The sequence below is a fragment of the Humulus lupulus genome, chromosome 3 (assembly GCF_963169125.1).
Source record: "Humulus lupulus chromosome 3, drHumLupu1.1, whole genome shotgun sequence".
Classification (NCBI taxonomy): Eukaryota; Viridiplantae; Streptophyta; class Magnoliopsida; order Rosales; family Cannabaceae; genus Humulus; species Humulus lupulus.
In genome coordinates, this window is record NC_084795.1 from 280,619,913 (window position 1) to 280,640,149 (window position 20,237).

A 20,237-nucleotide genomic window follows, 5' to 3' on the forward strand; every position below is an offset into this window, starting at 1 on the left:
AATTTAGACTAATTACTCAATTTGACATATTTTTCTGACCAAGCAACTGGATGTAATTGAGGGATCTCAATTACACTATTCAATTCTAGTCGCTTAGTGTGCATAATTTTTGTGGAAATGGTACTTGAATAATTATTCTTGAAGTTAGATTGGCATAGACATGAAGATAATGAAAGTTATAAAATCATATTAGAAAGATTTGGGATTTTTTTTGTGTGACAATTTTTAGGTGTAAAAAAGGTGTGCAAATCAAAGACATATTTGTCGTGTTTCCCATTGTGAGACGATGCATCGCGGGTGCTGATATTGGCGAAGTTACACAACATGCGACACATTGTTTGGTGATAGGCGACATGTTACCTTGTACCAGGCGATGCATCACTTGGTATGAAACCTTCCCAACAATTCAAACAACTCATATAACTCCCAAATCTTCCATTTATCACCATAACAATCCAAATTAAGTTTGGTAACATCCAAAGAGGTTGGTGGCATTTGAAAATCAAAGAGTGATCCAAAACTCTATAAATAGGAGCCTTGTGTTCACTTGTAAGATACACCATTTCTATCCACAAAGCACTCAGCTAGAAATTCACCAATCTTGATAATCCCATATAGCTATTTCCATTTTGTGAGTCCCTTAGTGCTTAAAGATTAGGGGTAAATAAGCTTTTGGACATAGGTATAAAGTCTTATTCAAGTTGGTGATCTACACTACTCTACACTCAAGGTTGTGTGTGTAACATATCTCCTATTCTTATTTTTATTAGTAATCTTATTGCTTTGAGTTTGTATTCTTATTCTCTTCATCTTCTACATATATCTTATATATTTGTATTTTATTCGTAAGTGTTGCGACCTTATTTGTAATAACCAAGTTATTTGTCTACTTTCAAGAATTATTTATGTTTCGCTACTTTTTATGTGGATATGAGATGATTGCTTAAGTATGATAATTTTCTAAGTTATGATTAATTATGGTATTAATTTAAAGCCCATGATAAGTTTGGACTTTATTAGTTAGAATAAGAGTATATTATCTAAGACAATATAAGTATCAGTAGACATGTAATGTAACTATTTGGACTTTCCATAAGGAATCATTTTTTCTTGGTCGTGGTGGTCAAAATAGATAAAAACCCTAGTTATACACATGTGCATTGATTTAAGAAGACAAAATTTGATTTTTGAATTAGCCTAAGCTAGTCGTGAGTCATAGAGAGAAAAAGGGAGAGATTTAAGCTAAATTTGAACGATTTAAATTTTAATTTCTAGACTTTAGTATGTAGGCTTTATGGAGGGAAGTTTTAATAAATTTGAAAGCTTGAACTTAGGATAAATAGTAGGCTAAGTGGCATGTGGGCTAGAATCAAGCAACTAAGCGGACTTGACATGGTCTTGAACACTAGTGATGGGCGTGTGGCATCAAAAGAGAAAATGGAGGATTTGGTTTCAACAAAACAAGAGGTGACTGAAACATAGGTGATTGGAAGGTTTGAAGAAGTCTTCAAAATTTGAATAGAGTTTGAGAAAAAAAGGCGAAGGCATCAATGTGGAAAGGTTGAGCTTGGAGCCTATAAATAGAGTCTTAAGCTTTCCATTTCACTCACCATTTTGAACAAGTTTAGGTGCATAAACACTTTTCATTTTTCATCTTTTAGTCTTCTTGGCCGAGATACCCTACACCCTGAGCCTTCATCATATTTTTGAACCATAGAACTTGTCCCATTTTCTTTCAAATCTGAAACATACATCTTTGCAAACACATTTCTACGTTGAAACCCTAACTTCACAAAATTTGAAACCCTAACACTCCAAGTGGTTAAAACTCTAGTTTATTCAAAGCATTTGAGAGATAACATTATTCTTCAAGGTTTCAGGATTCATTCATAGTCCCGACTAGAGTATTGATTCATGAAGTTAAGGTGTAGAGTTCGATTGAAGATATATATATATATATATATATGCTAGTTTAGACTCTAATGCTAGTTTATGTAAAATTTATGATTTAAAGGGCATTTTGGGCATGTGGTTCTAAGGCTATCAAGGAACTTAGCATAATCATTCTCTTGTCTCTACTTTCAAGGTAAGGAAGTTAGGTAGATATTTACGTTAGAATATGTAAAGTGTGATGTGTATGGTATGGTATATGTATGGCTAACGTTGTAGGAACATGAAGGATATGTACGTGAGGTAATGTGGCTTTGGTTTGCCTATTACAGTTATCTCTACCCTCATAAACTGTCTGTTTCATTATTATGTATGTAAGGATATCCTTGGTTTCATAGGGTCACTTTTGGATTAAGTTTTGGTATTAGTAAGGTTTATGTATGTTTTTGCATGGTTATGTTTAATAGGTATTTGTATGTGATATAAGACATATTAAAATTACTTTTTGCAAATAATTATGTGATTGTAATACTTGTGTTTCCTTACTCGGCTTAGAAGCTCACTCCTTATATTTTTAAATGTGCTGATCAAACCAGTTAGAACCTTAGATTGATGAGTGCAAGTTGATTCCAGCCAACAGTGTGTGTATCCGTGGGGATCATATAGCCGATGGTGGTCTAAAGGCACACATGATTTTTGGTTTTACCTTTGTTTATTTATTTTAAGATAGGGATTAATAAATGTTGCTTATTTTTCATTACTTTATGCATTAAAGATTCTAAATTATGTTTTATTTTTTACTGGGTACCCCATTGCATTGTTTATAATAAAAATGACAACATTTATTATTTTTTTTCAACGCTGAAATTTGTTATATTATTTTATTGGATAAATGCGGGTGTTACATTATTTTATCTATTATTGGTCATATTTGTATTCTTGTTATTGAGTTGTAATTAGTCTTATTTCTTCCATTGAAAATTATATTCCTCTAACAATACACTCGCACATATTACTATATTTTTCATGACATTTACAATTCTCAAAATTGACCTCAACGAATAAAACTTATCATCTACAAAAAGCAAATGAGAAATAAAACTATAACCTGAACCAAAATAAAGCATGTGGATTTTTCCTTATGCTTCACCCTAGAAATAAGGCAAGATAAAAAAAAAAAAAAGAAGAAGAAGGAGAAAGAGAATCTCCTTGTCTGATTTCAAAAGTTTGAGGGAAGGGACCACAAACATCTCCATTAATTGTGTTCTTGCTTTAATTTTTTTCCATATTTGATTCTTAAGGATTTTAATATTGTTGAAATTGAATCTAAATACTCATACTTCACCAAAAAAAAAAATACTTAACTGACTTTCAATATTGTAATATCTCTTTCCTTAAAAAATTGGTATTTTTCGTAATCTAGTAACTTGTAGGGGTATTTTTATAATTTTATGTGATTACAAGTTTACATGTCTATTTGACTATATTATGATTAATAAATGTCAGGTGAGCATTTGTTGAATTTGAGTACGTTTTTTAGCAACAACAATAATTCCTTCAAGTAGTAAGGGCATAATTGTCACAAATTATGTAATTAAGGGCCATATTATAATTTAGAGGATTTTTGGGCCATGAGTTAATGAAGAGATTTGAAAACTATTAGCTTAGTGTGAAATCACTAAAATAATTTAATCCTAATAATGAGAGAGCTAGAGTTATCTCTCACTCTCTCATTTAGATCTAGAAGGGCTTGGATGATTAGAGAATAATTTTCGGTAAGATCTAACTACTCTTTAGAACCTAGGTTATGTTTATGTTTGTTCGTGGGGTTTAATGGTAGATGTTGTGAATTAATTGTTAGAATTGCATGTTAAGTTGTTTGTGGTTATTAATTTGATGTTAGAAATATGTTAGGGATTGATTTGTGGTAACTGATTAAGGTTAGGTTAAATTTAAGGAGTTGTATAGAGGTTGAAGATGAAGTTAGGGTCAAGAACCCTAACCATGCATTTATGGGGATTTTGGATGAATGCATGAATTAATGATGTATTAATGATTAATTATGTTTATGGATGTTGTCGTTTGATTTTGGAGTTAATTATATGGTCTAATATGAGTTTAAGAATGTTTGGGTTCGTGTTTATGGGGAAAACTCGAGATGAGATCGCACCTGGGATTTCTGGGTTTAGCGTCAGGTGCGACCACGCCACTCGCCTATAAACAAGATTTTTTTGGATTATGGATTTGGTATTTCTGGTTAGAGGCTTTGTGTATAACTATTTTATGACTTTTTTAATGATATTTTGAGTATGAATCAATCTTAGGAAGTGCATGAGTGAATTCATAACATGTTATTGGGTTGACATGGAATTTAAGATTCGTGATGTTGTATGTTATGTGACTTAGGGTTCGGTAAGAGAATTTGAAGGAAACAAGAATTATTGCTGCTGCTTGGACCTGAGGTAAGAAGAGTGGACACCTGCACACATGGTGTACGCTCGACGTACTTATGTATGCTGATGAGATTATGTTTGTGTCAGTTATACAATACCATATTAAGTGTTATATTGTCTTGCATAATTGTGTTATGTCAAGTATGATGATGATGTGTGTGAATATGTTGTATGTTTGCGTGACATGCTTACGATGTGAAAATTCATGTTTACGTTACAATAAATTGCATGCTTACGTTATGATTAAAATGCATGCTTACGTTATTTCATGCTCGGTTGCACATCTGACCAGATAACACTAGTTTGCGACTGAAATGATTTCAGTATTGTATGTTAATGGTCTGGTTATGTTTATGATATGATTATGGTTAGGTTTTGAATATGTTATGGCATGTATGAATAGTGTCGTTATGAATATATGTGGTTTTGGCTATATGTTGTTTTAGTCTAAGTTAGAGGGTTATGTCCTACACAGTTCTTCTTGTTGGACGTTAGCTCACGGGTACTTTGTGTTGTAGGTAAAAAGTTAGCAACACAACAATAAGTTGGAGAACTTTGATGGAGGGTATACATGTTAGGGATTTAGCGATCGTTAGAGGTCATACCTATTTGCTTAACTATGTTATTTCAGTTTTTTTATTAGGAAAGATGTTTTATTTAAGTTTTGTTACAATACTTATTTTATTTTCAAAATGATGAGATTTCGTAATTTCTTTTGTTTTTAAGGTTGTTAGTTACTTTATTTTAATAATATTTATTTTATTTAGTTTTAATAAGTTTGTAAATTGCACGTATTTAATGCTCTAAGAAATTGGGGTGTTACAAATATCTTTTTTCCACTTTGTGCTAATACCTCTAGTTGATTTAGAGCTTGTTTCACTACTAAAAAACTGAGATTTAGCATCGGTGGAGAATTGAAGCTACTGCCAATAGCATTGGTTTCGAAACTGATGCTTTTGAAGGTGTCGCGATTGATACATTAAAAAACGTCCGTTTAGAACCAATGATATTGATATAAATAGTGTCAATTTAGAATCGACCTTATTGATATAAATAGCGTTGATTTTAAAGTGTCGCTTAGAAAAAAAATACCATATCCATTTTTAGTTGGAATCAACATTAATACCAAATACAAATCAAAGTAGAAAACTCAAACCCAATGCCATTTAATACTAAAAATAAAAAAATAAAAAATACACAATCTAGATTACAAATCAATGCGTAGTGAACCAAATCTAAGATTTATACACATATGAAAAAAATATGATCTGAAGTTTGATTACAAAAAAAAAAAATCGCAAATCTGACACTTAGCCCCATTTTCATCACCACAAACCACCATATTGAAATAGAGATCGAGTGAGAGATAGAGAGAGTTTAAAAATGGATGTCGAGCCCCCTTAACCCCAAACCATCACCATTGCAAGCCATCGCCACCGGGCAAGCACCACCACCTATAAAACTGAAAAAAGAACACCCAAACCCACTAATAGTTGATTCTCGTCGCCCTGCATAAACCCACAAACCATCGGCATCACATGAGCACCACCATGAGTCGTTGATGCCGAGACCCACGAATACCTAAGCCCACCATCGCCTTAAACCACCACAACTGCCCTAAATAACCATCTACAAAACAAGAAAAATAATATAGAAAAGTAAGAGTGAAAGATCTATGGAGAACGAGGGAGAGGGAGAGAAGAGAGAAAGAATGAGAGAGGGGCGGCTGGTAGTAGAGAATGAGAGTGTTTGAGACAAATCTTAGGGTTTTGAGGGATAATGGGCTTCGACCCATCTTTTGGCCTTTTTTTTTAGTCCATTAGCATTAGTGCGTCGGTTTAGAACCACCGCTAATAATAATTTTTTTTTAGTTTTAGGCCTTTTTTAAAAAATTTATAATTAGCTGATTAGCGTCACTGCATAACCGATGCTATTGATATCAGAACTTTCGTGATTGATATCAAAAGCGTCGGTTTAAAACCGTCGCGATTGATATCAGAAGCGTCGATTTAAAATTGACGCTGTCTTTATTAACATCGTCGGTCAAAGTACTGATTCAATTAACAAAAATTAGTGTCCGTTTAAAATAGACACTACTGAGCTGATTTAGTCAATTGCGACGAAGAGTGTGGAAAAACGACGCAGAAAAGCAAAGCTAGATGGTATTTTTGTTGTAGTGTTTCTTTTTGGATTTTCAGTCAAAATTAATGATATTTTTAATTGTGATTTAGGTTTATTTGATTTTGTGTATTGAATTAACTAACACATTAGCAAATATAGATGGTTAAATAAATATCATCATATATGTTCAGATAATTGCATCATTCGCACAATTATTACAATTTTAGAATTTATTGTGGTTTTTACTCTTACATGTAGTTGATTAATATATAATACTTCAAACCTTGTATGTTGGAATAATTTAAATTACATATATTTTGGTTTTAATTAGGTGACTGAAAGCATCTTGTGTGCCCCACACGAATTGAAATTACAAATATACTTTTTTGATATCAGAACCATCGTTTTGATATCAAAAAGTGTTGGTTGAAAACCGTCACGATTGATATCAGAAGCATCGGTTTAAAAACGACGCCAATAGTCTTTATTAACATCGTAGGTTAAGATATTGATGCAATTAACAAAAATTAGCGTCCATTTAAAACCGACACTACTAAGCTGACTTAGCTAATTACGACGGAGAATGTGGAAAAACGACGCAAAAAAGCAAAGCTAGAAGGTATTTTTGTTGTAGTGTTTCTTTTTGGATTTTCAGTCCAAATTAATGATATTATTAATTGTGCTTTAGGTTTTATTTGATTTTGTGTTTTGAATTAACTAACACATTTGCAAATATAGATGGTTAAATAAACATCATCATATATGTTCAGATAATTGCATCAGTCCCACAATTATTACAATTTTAGAATTTATTGTGGTTTTTTCTCTAACATGTAGTTGCATTAATATATAATATTTCAAACCTTGTATGTTGAAATAATTGAAAATACATATATTTTGGTTTTAATTAGGTGACTGAAAGCATCTTGTGTGCCCCACATGAATTAAAATTACAACTATACTTTTTTGTTTTTAACAAAAACTTAAGTATGCCACGTTTTTTTTTTCTTTTTGCAAAAAAATAATATTCCAACAATACATAAAAAAATGAAAAAAAATCATAAAAATGAATTAAACAAAACTAATTTACATATACCATGATATTAATATATTTAGAATTGAATAGTATTAATGTAATTTAGTAAATGACATATTTGGTAATATATAATATTAAGAAGGTGGTTGGGCTATTTTCCTAGAAAATTGAAAACATGAACATATAATTATTTTCACACACCATTAAGAGTTATTTTGCACCAAGACCCTATGAAAAATTTACATGTAATACATTTTTTAGTATTTTAATTACAATATTCACTTGTGCTATTTTATTTACGATTTTATCGTATATTACATATGAGTTTTAAACTTATCGTACCATTCTCAAACACATTCTATCTCTTCTCCAAATATTTAAAACAAAATTCTGGCCACACCTCCGGTCGTTTGAGCATAAGAGTGGTACCATTGCGACCTACTCTTCAAAGTACTCATTTTGATAAGTAGGAAGGAAGCATGTGTTTTCTCGTCGTTACCGAATTTAAAAGTAACATTTTAGTTTCTAAACGATTTCATGGGTGACTAAAATATGAATTTTAATGCTACATTTTTAAGATTATTATGTAGTGTATTAAATTGTAACATTTTTAATAAGCTATAAATTCTTATACTTTTAGTGTCTTTTTTTAATGTGATTCTAAAGTAATTTCTAAGTTTTTTTCTACCTGATCAATAAAAAAAGCTTCATAATTCACATGTAAACAACATGAGTAACTAAAAAATATATTATAATTTTTCATTTAAAAGTAACTATGATACTATTAAAAATAATTATGTAGTATACTACACAGTATCATTTTGGTAACAATACAAATTAATTTATTGTGGGTATTATTATTATACTTAATCAAAAACTTAAGTATGCCACGTTTGAAGGTGGGTATTATTATTATTATGGGGAGAATTCGAGAATTCGATATAAATGCTGAATTTAGTGTAAAAATAAAGGGAATATAACAACATGATAAAATACAATAATATTTATAAAGAAATTAATAATAGAAATAAAATAAAAATAGAAAAAGTCATAGTGTAGATAGAAATATACATATATAAACTATTTTCAGTTTCTAACTTATCTCTCAATGTCGTTTTGTGAATTTAATGAAGAAAAAAACTCTAATCACTTGATAAAAAATAAATTATTACACAAATTTATAAGATAAAAAAATGATATGTATGTCTTTATTATTTTTAAATAAGTATAATTTAATTGTTTAAATTATCATAAAATATCTTAAAAATATTATATTTTAATTAATTAATTTATTTATTTTTGTTCTAGTTTTTTAATTTGGCAGTGACAACAAAAGATTATATATTATACGTTTAATATAATATCAAGTTTAAGTTTAATTAAATTTTATTTAAGTTATTAAATATATAATTTTATTATTTTTAAATAATTATCATTGTAAAATATCTCAAAAATATTATATTTTAATTTGTTTATTTATTTAATTTGATTTAAGTTTAAATCATATTTATAATCTACCGATAAATATAAGAATATCCGGTTAAAATTAACGGAAAAGAAACCGTTAAAACAAAAAAAAAAATCATTCTCTACACACTTTTTATATAGAAGAGATTACAAAAATTCTTTTAATTTTTCAGTTTCACATTTTTAAATTTGGATATCTTTCAAATAGTTTAAATTTAACATTAATTCTTTACTAATCGAGTTAGCTAGTTTGCTATATTAAATAATAATATTGTTTGTATTGACTTTTATCATATTCAGATAATTGCTCTTCACTCGCATAATTAATACAATTTAAAATTTTTACTTTTAGTTTTATTATGCCCATTAGTTATACATTCAAATCTGATTAATTCTTGAAAGTGTATCACATGTCTTAAATCATTACTACTACTAATAATAATAATAATTACGAATCTTAAATGTGATTAATTGGGATTTTTCTCTAATGAACTTCTCTAGAAAATATCTTGTGTTTACTACATGAATTACGAATCTTTTCATCTCAAAGGGATGTATAATAAATAGCCACACGTTCACGTTGTTTTGAAGGTAGGTAGGAATTGTTTATACAAAAAATAAAATAATAATAATAATATTAAAAGTTCAAAAATCAAGTTTACGAATAGTATTAAACGAGAAGAGTGAGATTTTGAGATAAAGGCTGAACTTCCAGAAGATCCTTTTATAAGATATATATTTGTTTTCTATAACATTTTTATGATGTTTGTAATATATATATATATACTAGATACAAAATTTTTCTTTTGTTTAGTTTTATTTATAGAATTTATTAATTATTTTTATTAAATTTATATTAATGTTATATAAATTTTGAAATAAATATTGTATTTTAATTAAATAATTTATTTATTTTGTTTAAGTTTATGTTTGTTCTAGTTTATAAATTTGGGAGTGACAACAAGAAATTAAATATTATATGCGGATTTTAAATTTAGGTTTCTTTCAAGTTTTAAAAAAAAAAAATTTGGTGTTATTTACAGTAGTTTATATTATATGTTTAATATGATATTATTTTAATAAGTGTGTTTAAGTTTAATTAAATATTTATTTAAGTTATAAAACATATGATTTTATTATTTTTAAATAATTATTATTGTAAAACATCTCAAAAATATTATATTTTAATTTATTTAATTATTTATTATTTAAAAATGATTATCATTCTAAAATATCTTATTTTTAATTTGTTTAATTATTAATTATTTTTAAATAATTATTATTGCAAAATATCTATTTTTAATTATTTATTTTATTTAAATTTAAGTATTTAGAAACTACTGTTAAATATAAGAATATTCTCTTAAATATAAAAATGTTATGTTAAAGTTAACCTTAAAAAAATAAAAGACCATTAAATAAAAAAATTTCGTTATCTACACACTTATTATATAAATATACACACTTATTATATAAATAGATATATACTAGTATTGCCTCTTTGTAGGCTGACTCTTTGTTTTCCTTTTAAATTTTCGTAAAAGTAATAAAATTATTATTAATAGAATATTTTTTTCATTAATGTAAAGCAAAATCAGTTCTATAAATGAATAAAATCCAAAACCGGCAACATAACAAAAGCCACGAGACAAGTCACTTTTTGGTGGTCAATGACGATGACGATGACGATGGCAATGAGCAAGTTTAGTAGTAAGAATCACAAACTAACTTCTCCCCTACAGCCCGCGCACGCACAGACGTCAGCATCATTATTAAAGCTTAAAAATTAGCCACAAGTTTGACATTTTAATTCATTGCGTTGATTTTTGCTCTTCTTTTCCCCTTTTGAATAATCGTTTACTCGTTTTCTCCATTTCTTAATTTTCTTCGTTGTAGAAAAAATGGGCCACTTATATTTTCGTATATATAGCCAAATTGGGTCTTTATTCAGTCATTCGACAACTATAAATTAAGAAAGAGCTCAAACGTTTTAGTATTGCGACAATTGGTAAACAACATACCCAAATACCCAAAATGGCTTCTGCTCAAGTTCTCACAAATCTTCTTATGACGCCATGCAAAATGGGAAAGTTCAATCTTTCTCATAGGTAATCAATCATCTTTTTTAATTTTAAATAAATTCTTAAGCTTTATGATTCATGTTTTGTCGTTGATAACTTCCAGGGTTGTTTTGGCACCCTTGACTCGACAAAGGTCATACGACAATGTTCCTCAGCCACATGCCATCTTATACTATTCCCAAAGAACCTCCAATGGGGGTCTTCTCATTTCAGAAGCAACTGGAATTTCTAATACTGCTCAAGGGTAATTCTATTTCTATTGATGTATTACAATATTTTTAAATTCATCATGCTTTGCATTTACTTTAAATTTGTAAAATGTTTGTGTGGTTTTGATTTGATTATATATATAGGTACCCTGATACACCTGGTATATGGACAAAAGAGCAAGTTGAAGCTTGGAAGCCTATTGTTGATGCAGTTCACGCTAAAGGTGGTATCTTTTTCTGTCAGATTTGGCATGCGGGCAGAGTTTCAAATGCAGGTGCGTTGCGTTTTAGAATCTGCTATAAGCACTTAATATACAATATCATGAGATTGTGAATGGAATTGTGACACTTGATTGTTAATTACCAGTAGAAAAAAAGATGCAGAATTCTCTAGTAGAAAATAATATATATGAACTGTTTAGGCAAATTTACTCTCTTTTTTTTTCTTAGTGTTGCTCTGGTGCTTCTAGTCATATCCATGGATTTTCTCTTTCAATTGATCATTAATTATTGATTCAGATGTGTCCTACCTTATTGGTGTGAACAGGTTTCCAACCAAATGGCCAAGCTCCAATATCTTCCACTGACAAGTCATTGACTCCCCAAATTCGATTAAATGGCATTGGTGTCGAAGAATTCGATCCTCCAAGGCGGCTTGGCACAGATGAAATTCCTCAAATAGTCAATGATTTTAGGCTAGCTGCGAGGAATGCCATGGAAGCTGGTAGATTCCTTTTTCTGATAAAGTAGAGAGTCAGTGATTTTATAAGGAAGTTTGTTCAAACTTTTGCAACTGACTGACATAATTGTCTTACATGTTGAATTCAGGCTTTGATGGAGTTGAGATCCATGGAGCTCATGGTTACCTGATTGACCAATTTTTGAAAGATGAAGTGAATGACCGAACAGATAAATACGGTGGATGTTTAGAGAATCGGTGTCGTTTTGCTCTTGAAGTGGTTGAAGCTATTGTTAATGAGATAGGTGCTGATAAAGTTGGAATGAGATTGTCACCATTTGCAAACTACATGGAATCAAATGACTCCAACCCAGAGGCTTTGGGGGTTCACATGGTGGAATCTCTGAACAAGTATGGGAATGGGATCCTGTATTGCCACATGGTTGAACCAAGAATGAAAAGTCTTGGAGATATTGATGAGACCCCTCATAGTCTTGTCCCCATGAGAAAGGCTTTCAATGGTGCATTCATTGTTGCTGGGGGTTATGGCAAGGAAGATGGGAACAATGCTTTAGCTGAAAATCGTACTGATCTTGTTGCTTATGGTCGTCACTTCTTGGCTAATCCAGATTTGCCAAAGAGATTTGAGCTTAATGGCCCTCTAAATAAGTATGACAGAAGCACATTCTACTTGTCTGATCCTATTAAAGGTTATACTGATTATCCATTTCTTGAAACCACATCTTCAACTACTCAAAATATATAGGTCCAAGCCGTGAGTGAGTGATTTCTTCTCTTGTACTCAAAAAGAGCTGTAGGGACATAGAATAATTTAGTTTTGAGTACTGTAGAATGTCGATGGCTGGGATTTGGGAACAAGAAGGATTTTAATGTAAAAGAAAATTAAATGTAAAATAATTATCCTTCGTTATTTGTATGAGCACTCCATTGTCTCTCTCTTGTTTAATTAATAATTCCAAATTTCCAATATGTTTTCTTATAAACGATTGGTTAAGTGTTATTTTAGTTTTATTTATAGAATTTATTAATTATTTTTATTAAATTTATATTAATGTCATATAAATTTCAAATAAATATCTTATTTTAATTAAATAATTTATTTATTTTTGTTTAAGTTTATGTTTGTTTTAGTTTTTGAATTTGTGAGTAATAATAACATATTATATATTATATGTTTAATGTAATTTTAAATATTATACATGGATTTTAAATTTAAGTTTCTTGCTTATTTTTTATAAAAAAAAAATAATTTGTTGCTAATTCATAGTATATTATATTATATTTTTAATATGATATTATTCTAATAAGTGAATTTAAATTTAATTAAATTTTATTTAAGTTATAAAACGTATGATTTTATAATTATTATTGTAAAATATCTCAAAAATATCCTATTTTAATTTGTTTAATTATTTATTATTTTAAAATAATTATCTTTGTAAAATATTTCAAAAATATCAAATTTTAATTTTTTTTAATTATTTATTTTATTTTATTTAAGTTTAAGTGTTTACAAACTACACTTAAATATAAGAATATTCTGTTAAATATAAGAATATTCTGTAAAAGTTAACATTAAAAAAAATAAAAAACCATTAAAATAAAAAAAAATTGTTATCTACACACTTATTATATAGAAGATATATATATATGACATAAAATATTTTGCTTTATAAAATGTATAATTAGCATAAATGCATTTTAAACTTTTGTTGTTTGGTAATTTAATTTTTGAACATTAGGTACATTATGAGAAGCTACAAAAGCTGTAGAGAGTAAAGAGTTATTAGATGAGTTGTTTGGAGACAATGTAGATGGCTGAGATGGCAAGAAATGTTGAACTTACTATTACAATCTGGACATCAAACATCAATTATGGTAGGTCGGTTATGTAAAAACTAACTTAACATATGTTAATAAGTCAGTACCTAAGGAACCGACCTATCATGTTAGTCAAAAAGAAGTATGATATGTGAGTTTTTAAGGAACATACCTACCATGCATATTATAAACGGTTTTTATGCTCAACTATAAAGTAAATATATATTATGCAAAAATAATAAAAAAGAGTAATTAAGTTTAGATTTTGAGATTTTTATATCTTCATCGTTAGATATAAATTAGATTCTATAAATATATTAAGATGAATTTATCATTATTTTTGTATAGCTATTTTGTGACTTCTAAAAGAAAAAAGAAACAAAAATAATATGTAGTATAAATATATATATATATATTTATTGATATCAAACAATTGATCCACGTTTATCTTAATTTCTGTCATTTTCTTTGGCAGCACACTTCCATTTTCTTTGTCATTATTAAATATGTCTTGAAGATAATACAGAAAAATATAAATATAAATATATTTTTAACATGTGCATTATATTAACATGTGTATAATATTGTAAAAGGCATCAAAACGTATTGATCTGATCGATTCCACAAGTCTCGATGGTTTCCCTACCTATATATACCATCCATCTCCAGTAATGCTCTTCACTACAACTCCTACTACTACTACTACTACTACTACTACTATTACTACTGTCATAGTCATAATTAATTGCTTATTGGTCCCTGAAGAGTTGATCAATTACATATAAAGTCAGTAAGATGTTTCTAGCCGGGAAAGTGGTGGACACTCTGACTGGGGGTCTCCATGGAAAAAAGATAAAGGGTACGGTTGTGTTGACCAAGAAGAATGTGTTGGAGTTCAATCCTTTGGCTGCCACCGTTAACGCTGGCTCTGCTATTTTCGATCGTTTAGGCGAATTCTTAGGCAGTGGAGTTTCTCTACAGCTCGTCAGTGGTCACGTCGGTACGTTCCTACTTTTATATATATATATATATATATAAGTATATGCATGTGTTGGTACTATCTATTGTACGTAATATATATATATATATATATGGTTCTGTTGTTCGATCGATCAATCCCATTCATTTTTGTCAATATATATAAAGTTATTACTATTAATCACTGTTGTTAATTATATCTACGTAAAATAATTAATTAAGGTTTCATATGATCTTGATAGTTTTTTTTTTCTGGTGCCATTATTATTAATTTTTGTTGCAGCGGGGAAGTTGAGTAAAGAAGCTCACTTGGAGAACTGGATTACTTCTCTGCCAACCTTGTTACCAGGAGACTCGGTGTTCAGAGTGACTTTCGACTGGGACGAATCCATTGGAGTTCCTGAAGCTATCATCTTCAACAACAATCACGTTGACGAGTTCTTCCTCAAGACCATTACCCTTGATGACGTTCCTGGTCATGGTGTCGTTCGCTTCATCTGTAATTCATGGGTTTACTCAGCTAGAAAATACAACTATGATCGTATTTTCTTCAGAAACAAGGTAAGTGGTTGTTAGTGTTTTGATGATCATTTGAAGTTGCTTTAATTAGTCGATAGTAGTCTTTTCATGAAATTTTTACGCAATGTGTTTGACTAAAGTACGCAATGAATAAATAAGAATCAGAATTTTGTTCTTTACAGATTATTTACAAAGGTATTAGTACAAGTAAAGTTGATTGTGCTTATTTTTTGTAGTCATATCTTCCAAATGAAACACCAGCATCGCTGCTCAAGTACAGAAGGGAAGAGCTTGCGAACTTGAGAGGAAATGGAAAAGGAGAGCGCAAAGAGTGGGACAGAGTCTATGACTACGATGTGTACAACGATTTGGGTGAGCCTGACAAAGGTTCAAACTTTGTTCGTAAAACCCTTGGAGGGAATAGCGAGTTCCCTTACCCTCGTAGAGGAAGAACGGGCAGAGCACCCACCAAAACAGGTAAGGCATTTGTGTATCTTATTTTCAGATATATGTATTGCTGATTTGGGATTTTGGTTCTTTTTCTAAACACTAATGTTTTTTCTTTCTTTCTTTCTTAAATTATATTTTGTAGATTCTAAAAGTGAGAGCAGGCTGAAACAAGTGAACCTTATGAAACCACTGGATCCCATTGAATCGTTAGACATTTATGTTCCACGAGATGAACGATTTGGTCACTTGAAGATGGCAGATTTTCTTGCTTATGCAATTAAGTCTTTGTCTCAAGCCATCGTACCTGCGCTGAAACATTTCTTTGACCAGACCCGAAACGAGTTTGATAACTTCAAAGAAATACATGACTTGTATGAAGGAGGAATTAAGCTACCAACGTCAGTACTTGACAATATTAGGAAAAATGTTCCTGTTGACCTGTTCAGGGAAATACTCCGATCCGACGGTGAACAATTCCTTAAGTTTCCTATGCCTGACGTTATTAAAGGTACCCAATCTTGTTTCCAAGTTAGAGTTTTCCATAGTTCATACAATTATCCAATTATTATACTTTTGAGAGTTAAGTGTCTATTTTATTTCCTCTAATTTTATTGTTTCAATGATTTGGAGTAGAGAGTAAATCTGCATGGAGGACTGACGAAGAATTTGGAAGAGAAATGGTTGCTGGAGTTCACCCTATCCTCATTCAATGCCTCAAGGTAACTTTTTCATTATTGTTAAGTGATATCAAATACAGAATTTTGTTTCATATTTGGTCATATAATTTGGCCTAATTTTGACTACAGAAATTCCCACCGACCAGCAAGCTAGACCCAGAATTATATGGTGATCAGACTAGCACAATTACTGAAGAACATATTCAGAATTACTTGGAGGGGCTCGACGTACTTACGGTATATTTCTTGGCAAGATATTTTTCGTACAAGAGCTTCATAAGTGTGGCTTGCAGTTATAGATTAATATCTAATCTTAATCTTACTACGAACTAATTAACTAATGTAATTCCTCATTATATGGCTGAATAGGCACTCAATGAAAATAAATTATTTATATTGAATCACCACGATTCATTTATTCCCTACCTGAGGAGGATAAACACAACTTCTACAAAGGCTTATGCAACTCGAACTCTCCTCTTTTTGACTAATGACGGCACATTGAAGCCTGTTGCCATCGAATTAAGCCTTCCACATCCGGATGGCGATCAATTTGGTGTGGTGAGTAAAGTATATACCCCTGCTGAAGAAGGTGCTGAAGGTACCATTTGGCAACTGGCTAAAGCTTATGCGGCTGTAAATGATTCTGGCTACCATCAACTCAATAGTCATTGGTACGAAACTGTCAAAGAAAGTTTATCACATAAGTTTTATTCAGTTTGAAATATTCTCTTTAAGGTCTTGAATTTTGGTTGGTATACAGGTTGAATACACACGCTGTGATTGAGCCGTTTGTGATAGCAACGAACAGGCAGCTAAGTGCACTCCACCCAATCTACAAACTTTTGCACCCCCATTACCGTGATACCATGAACATAAATGCCCTTGCTAGGCAGAGTCTCGTCAGTGCTGATGGCATCATAGAGTCCACATTTTTTCAGGGAAAGTATGCTTTGGAATCGTCAGCAGTAGTTTATAAGGATTGGGTTTTTACTGATCAAGCACTTCCAGCAGATCTCCTTAAAAGGCAAGTCGATCTATTAGACTTAGGTGATGGCAAAAATCATGTCTTATGAACTGTTATAAAATCTAAAGTAAATAATAGAAATTGGTATCTTTGATGAATTCAGCCTTGAGAGAATTACTTTAGGGGACATAATATGTTAGAGATTAAGGTTGTTTAAGAAATCCGAAAATGTTTTGGTTATGTTTTCTTTTAGTAATATACTATTCTATGACTTTATGCAGAGGAATGGCAGTAAAAGATCAGAATTCTCCTCATGGGCTTCGCTTGCTAGTAGAGGATTATCCTTATGCTGTCGATGGGCTGGAAATCTGGTCTGCAATCAATACATGGGTTAAAGAATACTGCTCCTTCTACTACAAGACTGATGCTGCTATCCAAAAAGACACAGAGCTTCAGGCATGGTGGAAGGAAGTTAGGGAAGTGGGTCATGGTGACAAGAAAAATGAAGCTTGGTGGCCGAAAATGCAAACTCGTGCGGAACTGGTTGAGTCATGCACTATACTCATATGGATATCTTCTGCTCTTCATGCAGCTGTCAACTTTGGCCAGTATGCTTTTACAGGGTACCTTCCAAACCGTCCCACATTAAGCCGACGGTTCATGCCTGAAGAGGGTACTCCAGAATATGAGCAGCTTAAATCTGACCCTGAAAAGGCTTTCTTATTGACAGTTACTCCAGAATTCCAGAGCCTTATTGGGATTTCCCTTGTTGAGATTTTTTCGAGGCATGCTTCAGATGAGCTCTATCTTGGTCAGAGAGAAAATCCTGACTGGACTTCAGAAGCTGATCCCTTGCAAGCTTTTGAAAGATTTGGAAACAAACTTGCTCAAATTGAAGACAAAATTGCAACGAGAAATAATGATGTGAATATGAAGAATCGAGTTGGCCCAGTCAATTTCCCATATGCTTTGCTCATGCCTACGAGTGATCAAGGGCTCACTGCCAGGGGAATTCCTAACAGCATCTCAATCTAAAACTTGTCTCATCGTATTGATGTTGTTGTTGTTTTCCTTTATCTTTTTATCTTTCATTTCCTGGCTTTCCCTGAAATAATTATGTGACTAAGTGTCATGAATTGTGTGCAAGGCTTTGTGCTTTTGCAGCACTAAATGCCTTGCACCATATGTGGTGCGTATTCTTGTATCAACCTTTTTTAGTACAACAACAATTAATAAAGCTTATTTTAATGCTTTATGCAATAATACTTAAAAATTTATTCGATGCTTTAAATAATTATAATATATATAGTCATAAAAAAAATTATCAAAAATTATCATAATATCAAAAAACAGAAAGAGTGCACTGGTATTCCCGTATTGGGGTGCACTCTAAACGTACTCTCTTTTATAACATTGACATTTGTTAATCTTTTAACATTTATTTTTTTTCAAAGAATTTCATTTACTTTATCGCTTTGAAAATTGGGACATGTTCCATGCACATCATTTTATACATTATTTTCTACAACAATATCACTTCCTTAGATCAAATGAAATCTAAGGGTCACAATTAATAAGAAAAAAGGAAACCTAAAGAAATTGTTCTTCTTTCAGCAGGTGCATATTCTGAGTTTTGATTCTCATATGTGCTGCCATGGCCTCCATCAACACCTTTACGTTGGGAGAGAGTGAGATTATACCACCACAATATTAAGAATCTACACAAAATTGTCATTGACAAAGACCAACAAAAGGATTAGTTAGAGGATGCAAACACCACTTTGAACTTCTTCTTCTTCAATGAAAACACAACCAAGGCTTATTAGAGTTAACGTCTAATCTTTAAATGGGTGATAATGATAGAAATAGCTGGGAACATATTGGTAGGGACAATTGATGTTACAAGATTAGGATTTTATAAATTAGTGAATTCCTTTGAAATATTAGTATTATTGTAAGTGTTGACTTACTAAGTGTTTTTGCTTACCTAAGTTTATATGTGTTGTAGGTTCTGGTAGGGATGATATTGTAACGCCCTACTACCCAGGGACCATTACGTTGTGCATTTTAAACAGTGCTAAACTCGCTAACCGAGTCATTTGGCCATAATCGTATGACTAAGTGTAATTAACGGTTTAGGGTTAAATTTTTTGGTCAAGATACAACATTTTACTAAAATGTTTACTGTATATATTGGGATCCCAAAATATCTTTTAAATGTTAATTACAATAAAAGATTTACAACCAGCCGACCTAAGCGGCAAAATAGGGTTTAACCCTAGTTCCTCTTTAAACCCTTGGTCGTGGTGTTCGAGCAGCTGCATGTGTACACATAGTCACCTAAGCTCTCCAACTCAAAGATGATCCAGTTTTCTTTTGCCTTTACCTGCACCACATAGCACCCATGTGCCAAGGCGCAGCAAGAAAACTCAAACACATTCTTATAAGCAGATAATAACATGTCACCAAATCATAATAAGTATGCCTAGCAGTAATAACCATATTCATGCATGCAGGAAGGTACAAATCAATGATTGTGGAGTCCTGCGCTCTGAGTAGACGACTAATAAGTCTCTCTGAGGTAGTTGACTAATAAGTCTCTCTGAGGTAGATGATTAATAAGTCAATCTCTGTATAGATGACTAATAAGTATATCTTTGTTTAGATGATTGATAAGTCTATCTCTGTTTAGATGAAGTCTATCTCTGTTTAGATGACTGATAAGTCTATCTCTGTATAGATGACTGATAAGTTTATCTCTGTAAATATGACTGATAAGTCTATCTCCTTATAGATGACTAGTCTATCTCTGTATAGATGGCTGATAAGTCTATCTCTGGGGATCTGCTCCCTAAGCCATGTGACGTT

General features: G+C 31.1%; 2 protein-coding genes across 2 annotated transcripts; both read left to right on the forward strand.

The window, feature by feature from the left end:
• Positions 1-10,918: 10,918 nt before the first annotated feature.
• LOC133824641 (putative 12-oxophytodienoate reductase 11) lies at positions 10,919-12,957 on the forward strand. Its single transcript, XM_062257592.1, has 5 exons — positions 10,919-11,075; positions 11,152-11,292; positions 11,402-11,532; positions 11,805-11,981; positions 12,086-12,957. Exons 1-5 carry the CDS (start codon positions 11,002-11,004, stop codon positions 12,700-12,702), a joined length of 1,140 nt encoding a protein of 379 aa, XP_062113576.1. The 5' UTR covers positions 10,919-11,001; the 3' UTR covers positions 12,703-12,957.
• Positions 12,958-14,526: 1,569 nt separating this feature from the next.
• On the forward strand, positions 14,527-18,602 carry LOC133824643 (probable linoleate 9S-lipoxygenase 5). Its single transcript, XM_062257594.1, has 9 exons — positions 14,527-14,778; positions 15,040-15,317; positions 15,512-15,752; positions 15,868-16,233; positions 16,359-16,444; positions 16,532-16,639; positions 16,772-17,076; positions 17,166-17,429; positions 17,651-18,602. The coding sequence occupies exons 1-9, from the start codon at positions 14,574-14,576 to the stop codon at positions 18,402-18,404; spliced, it is 2,607 nt and encodes an 868-aa protein (XP_062113578.1). The 5' UTR covers positions 14,527-14,573; the 3' UTR covers positions 18,405-18,602.
• Positions 18,603-20,237: the final 1,635 nt, after the last annotated feature.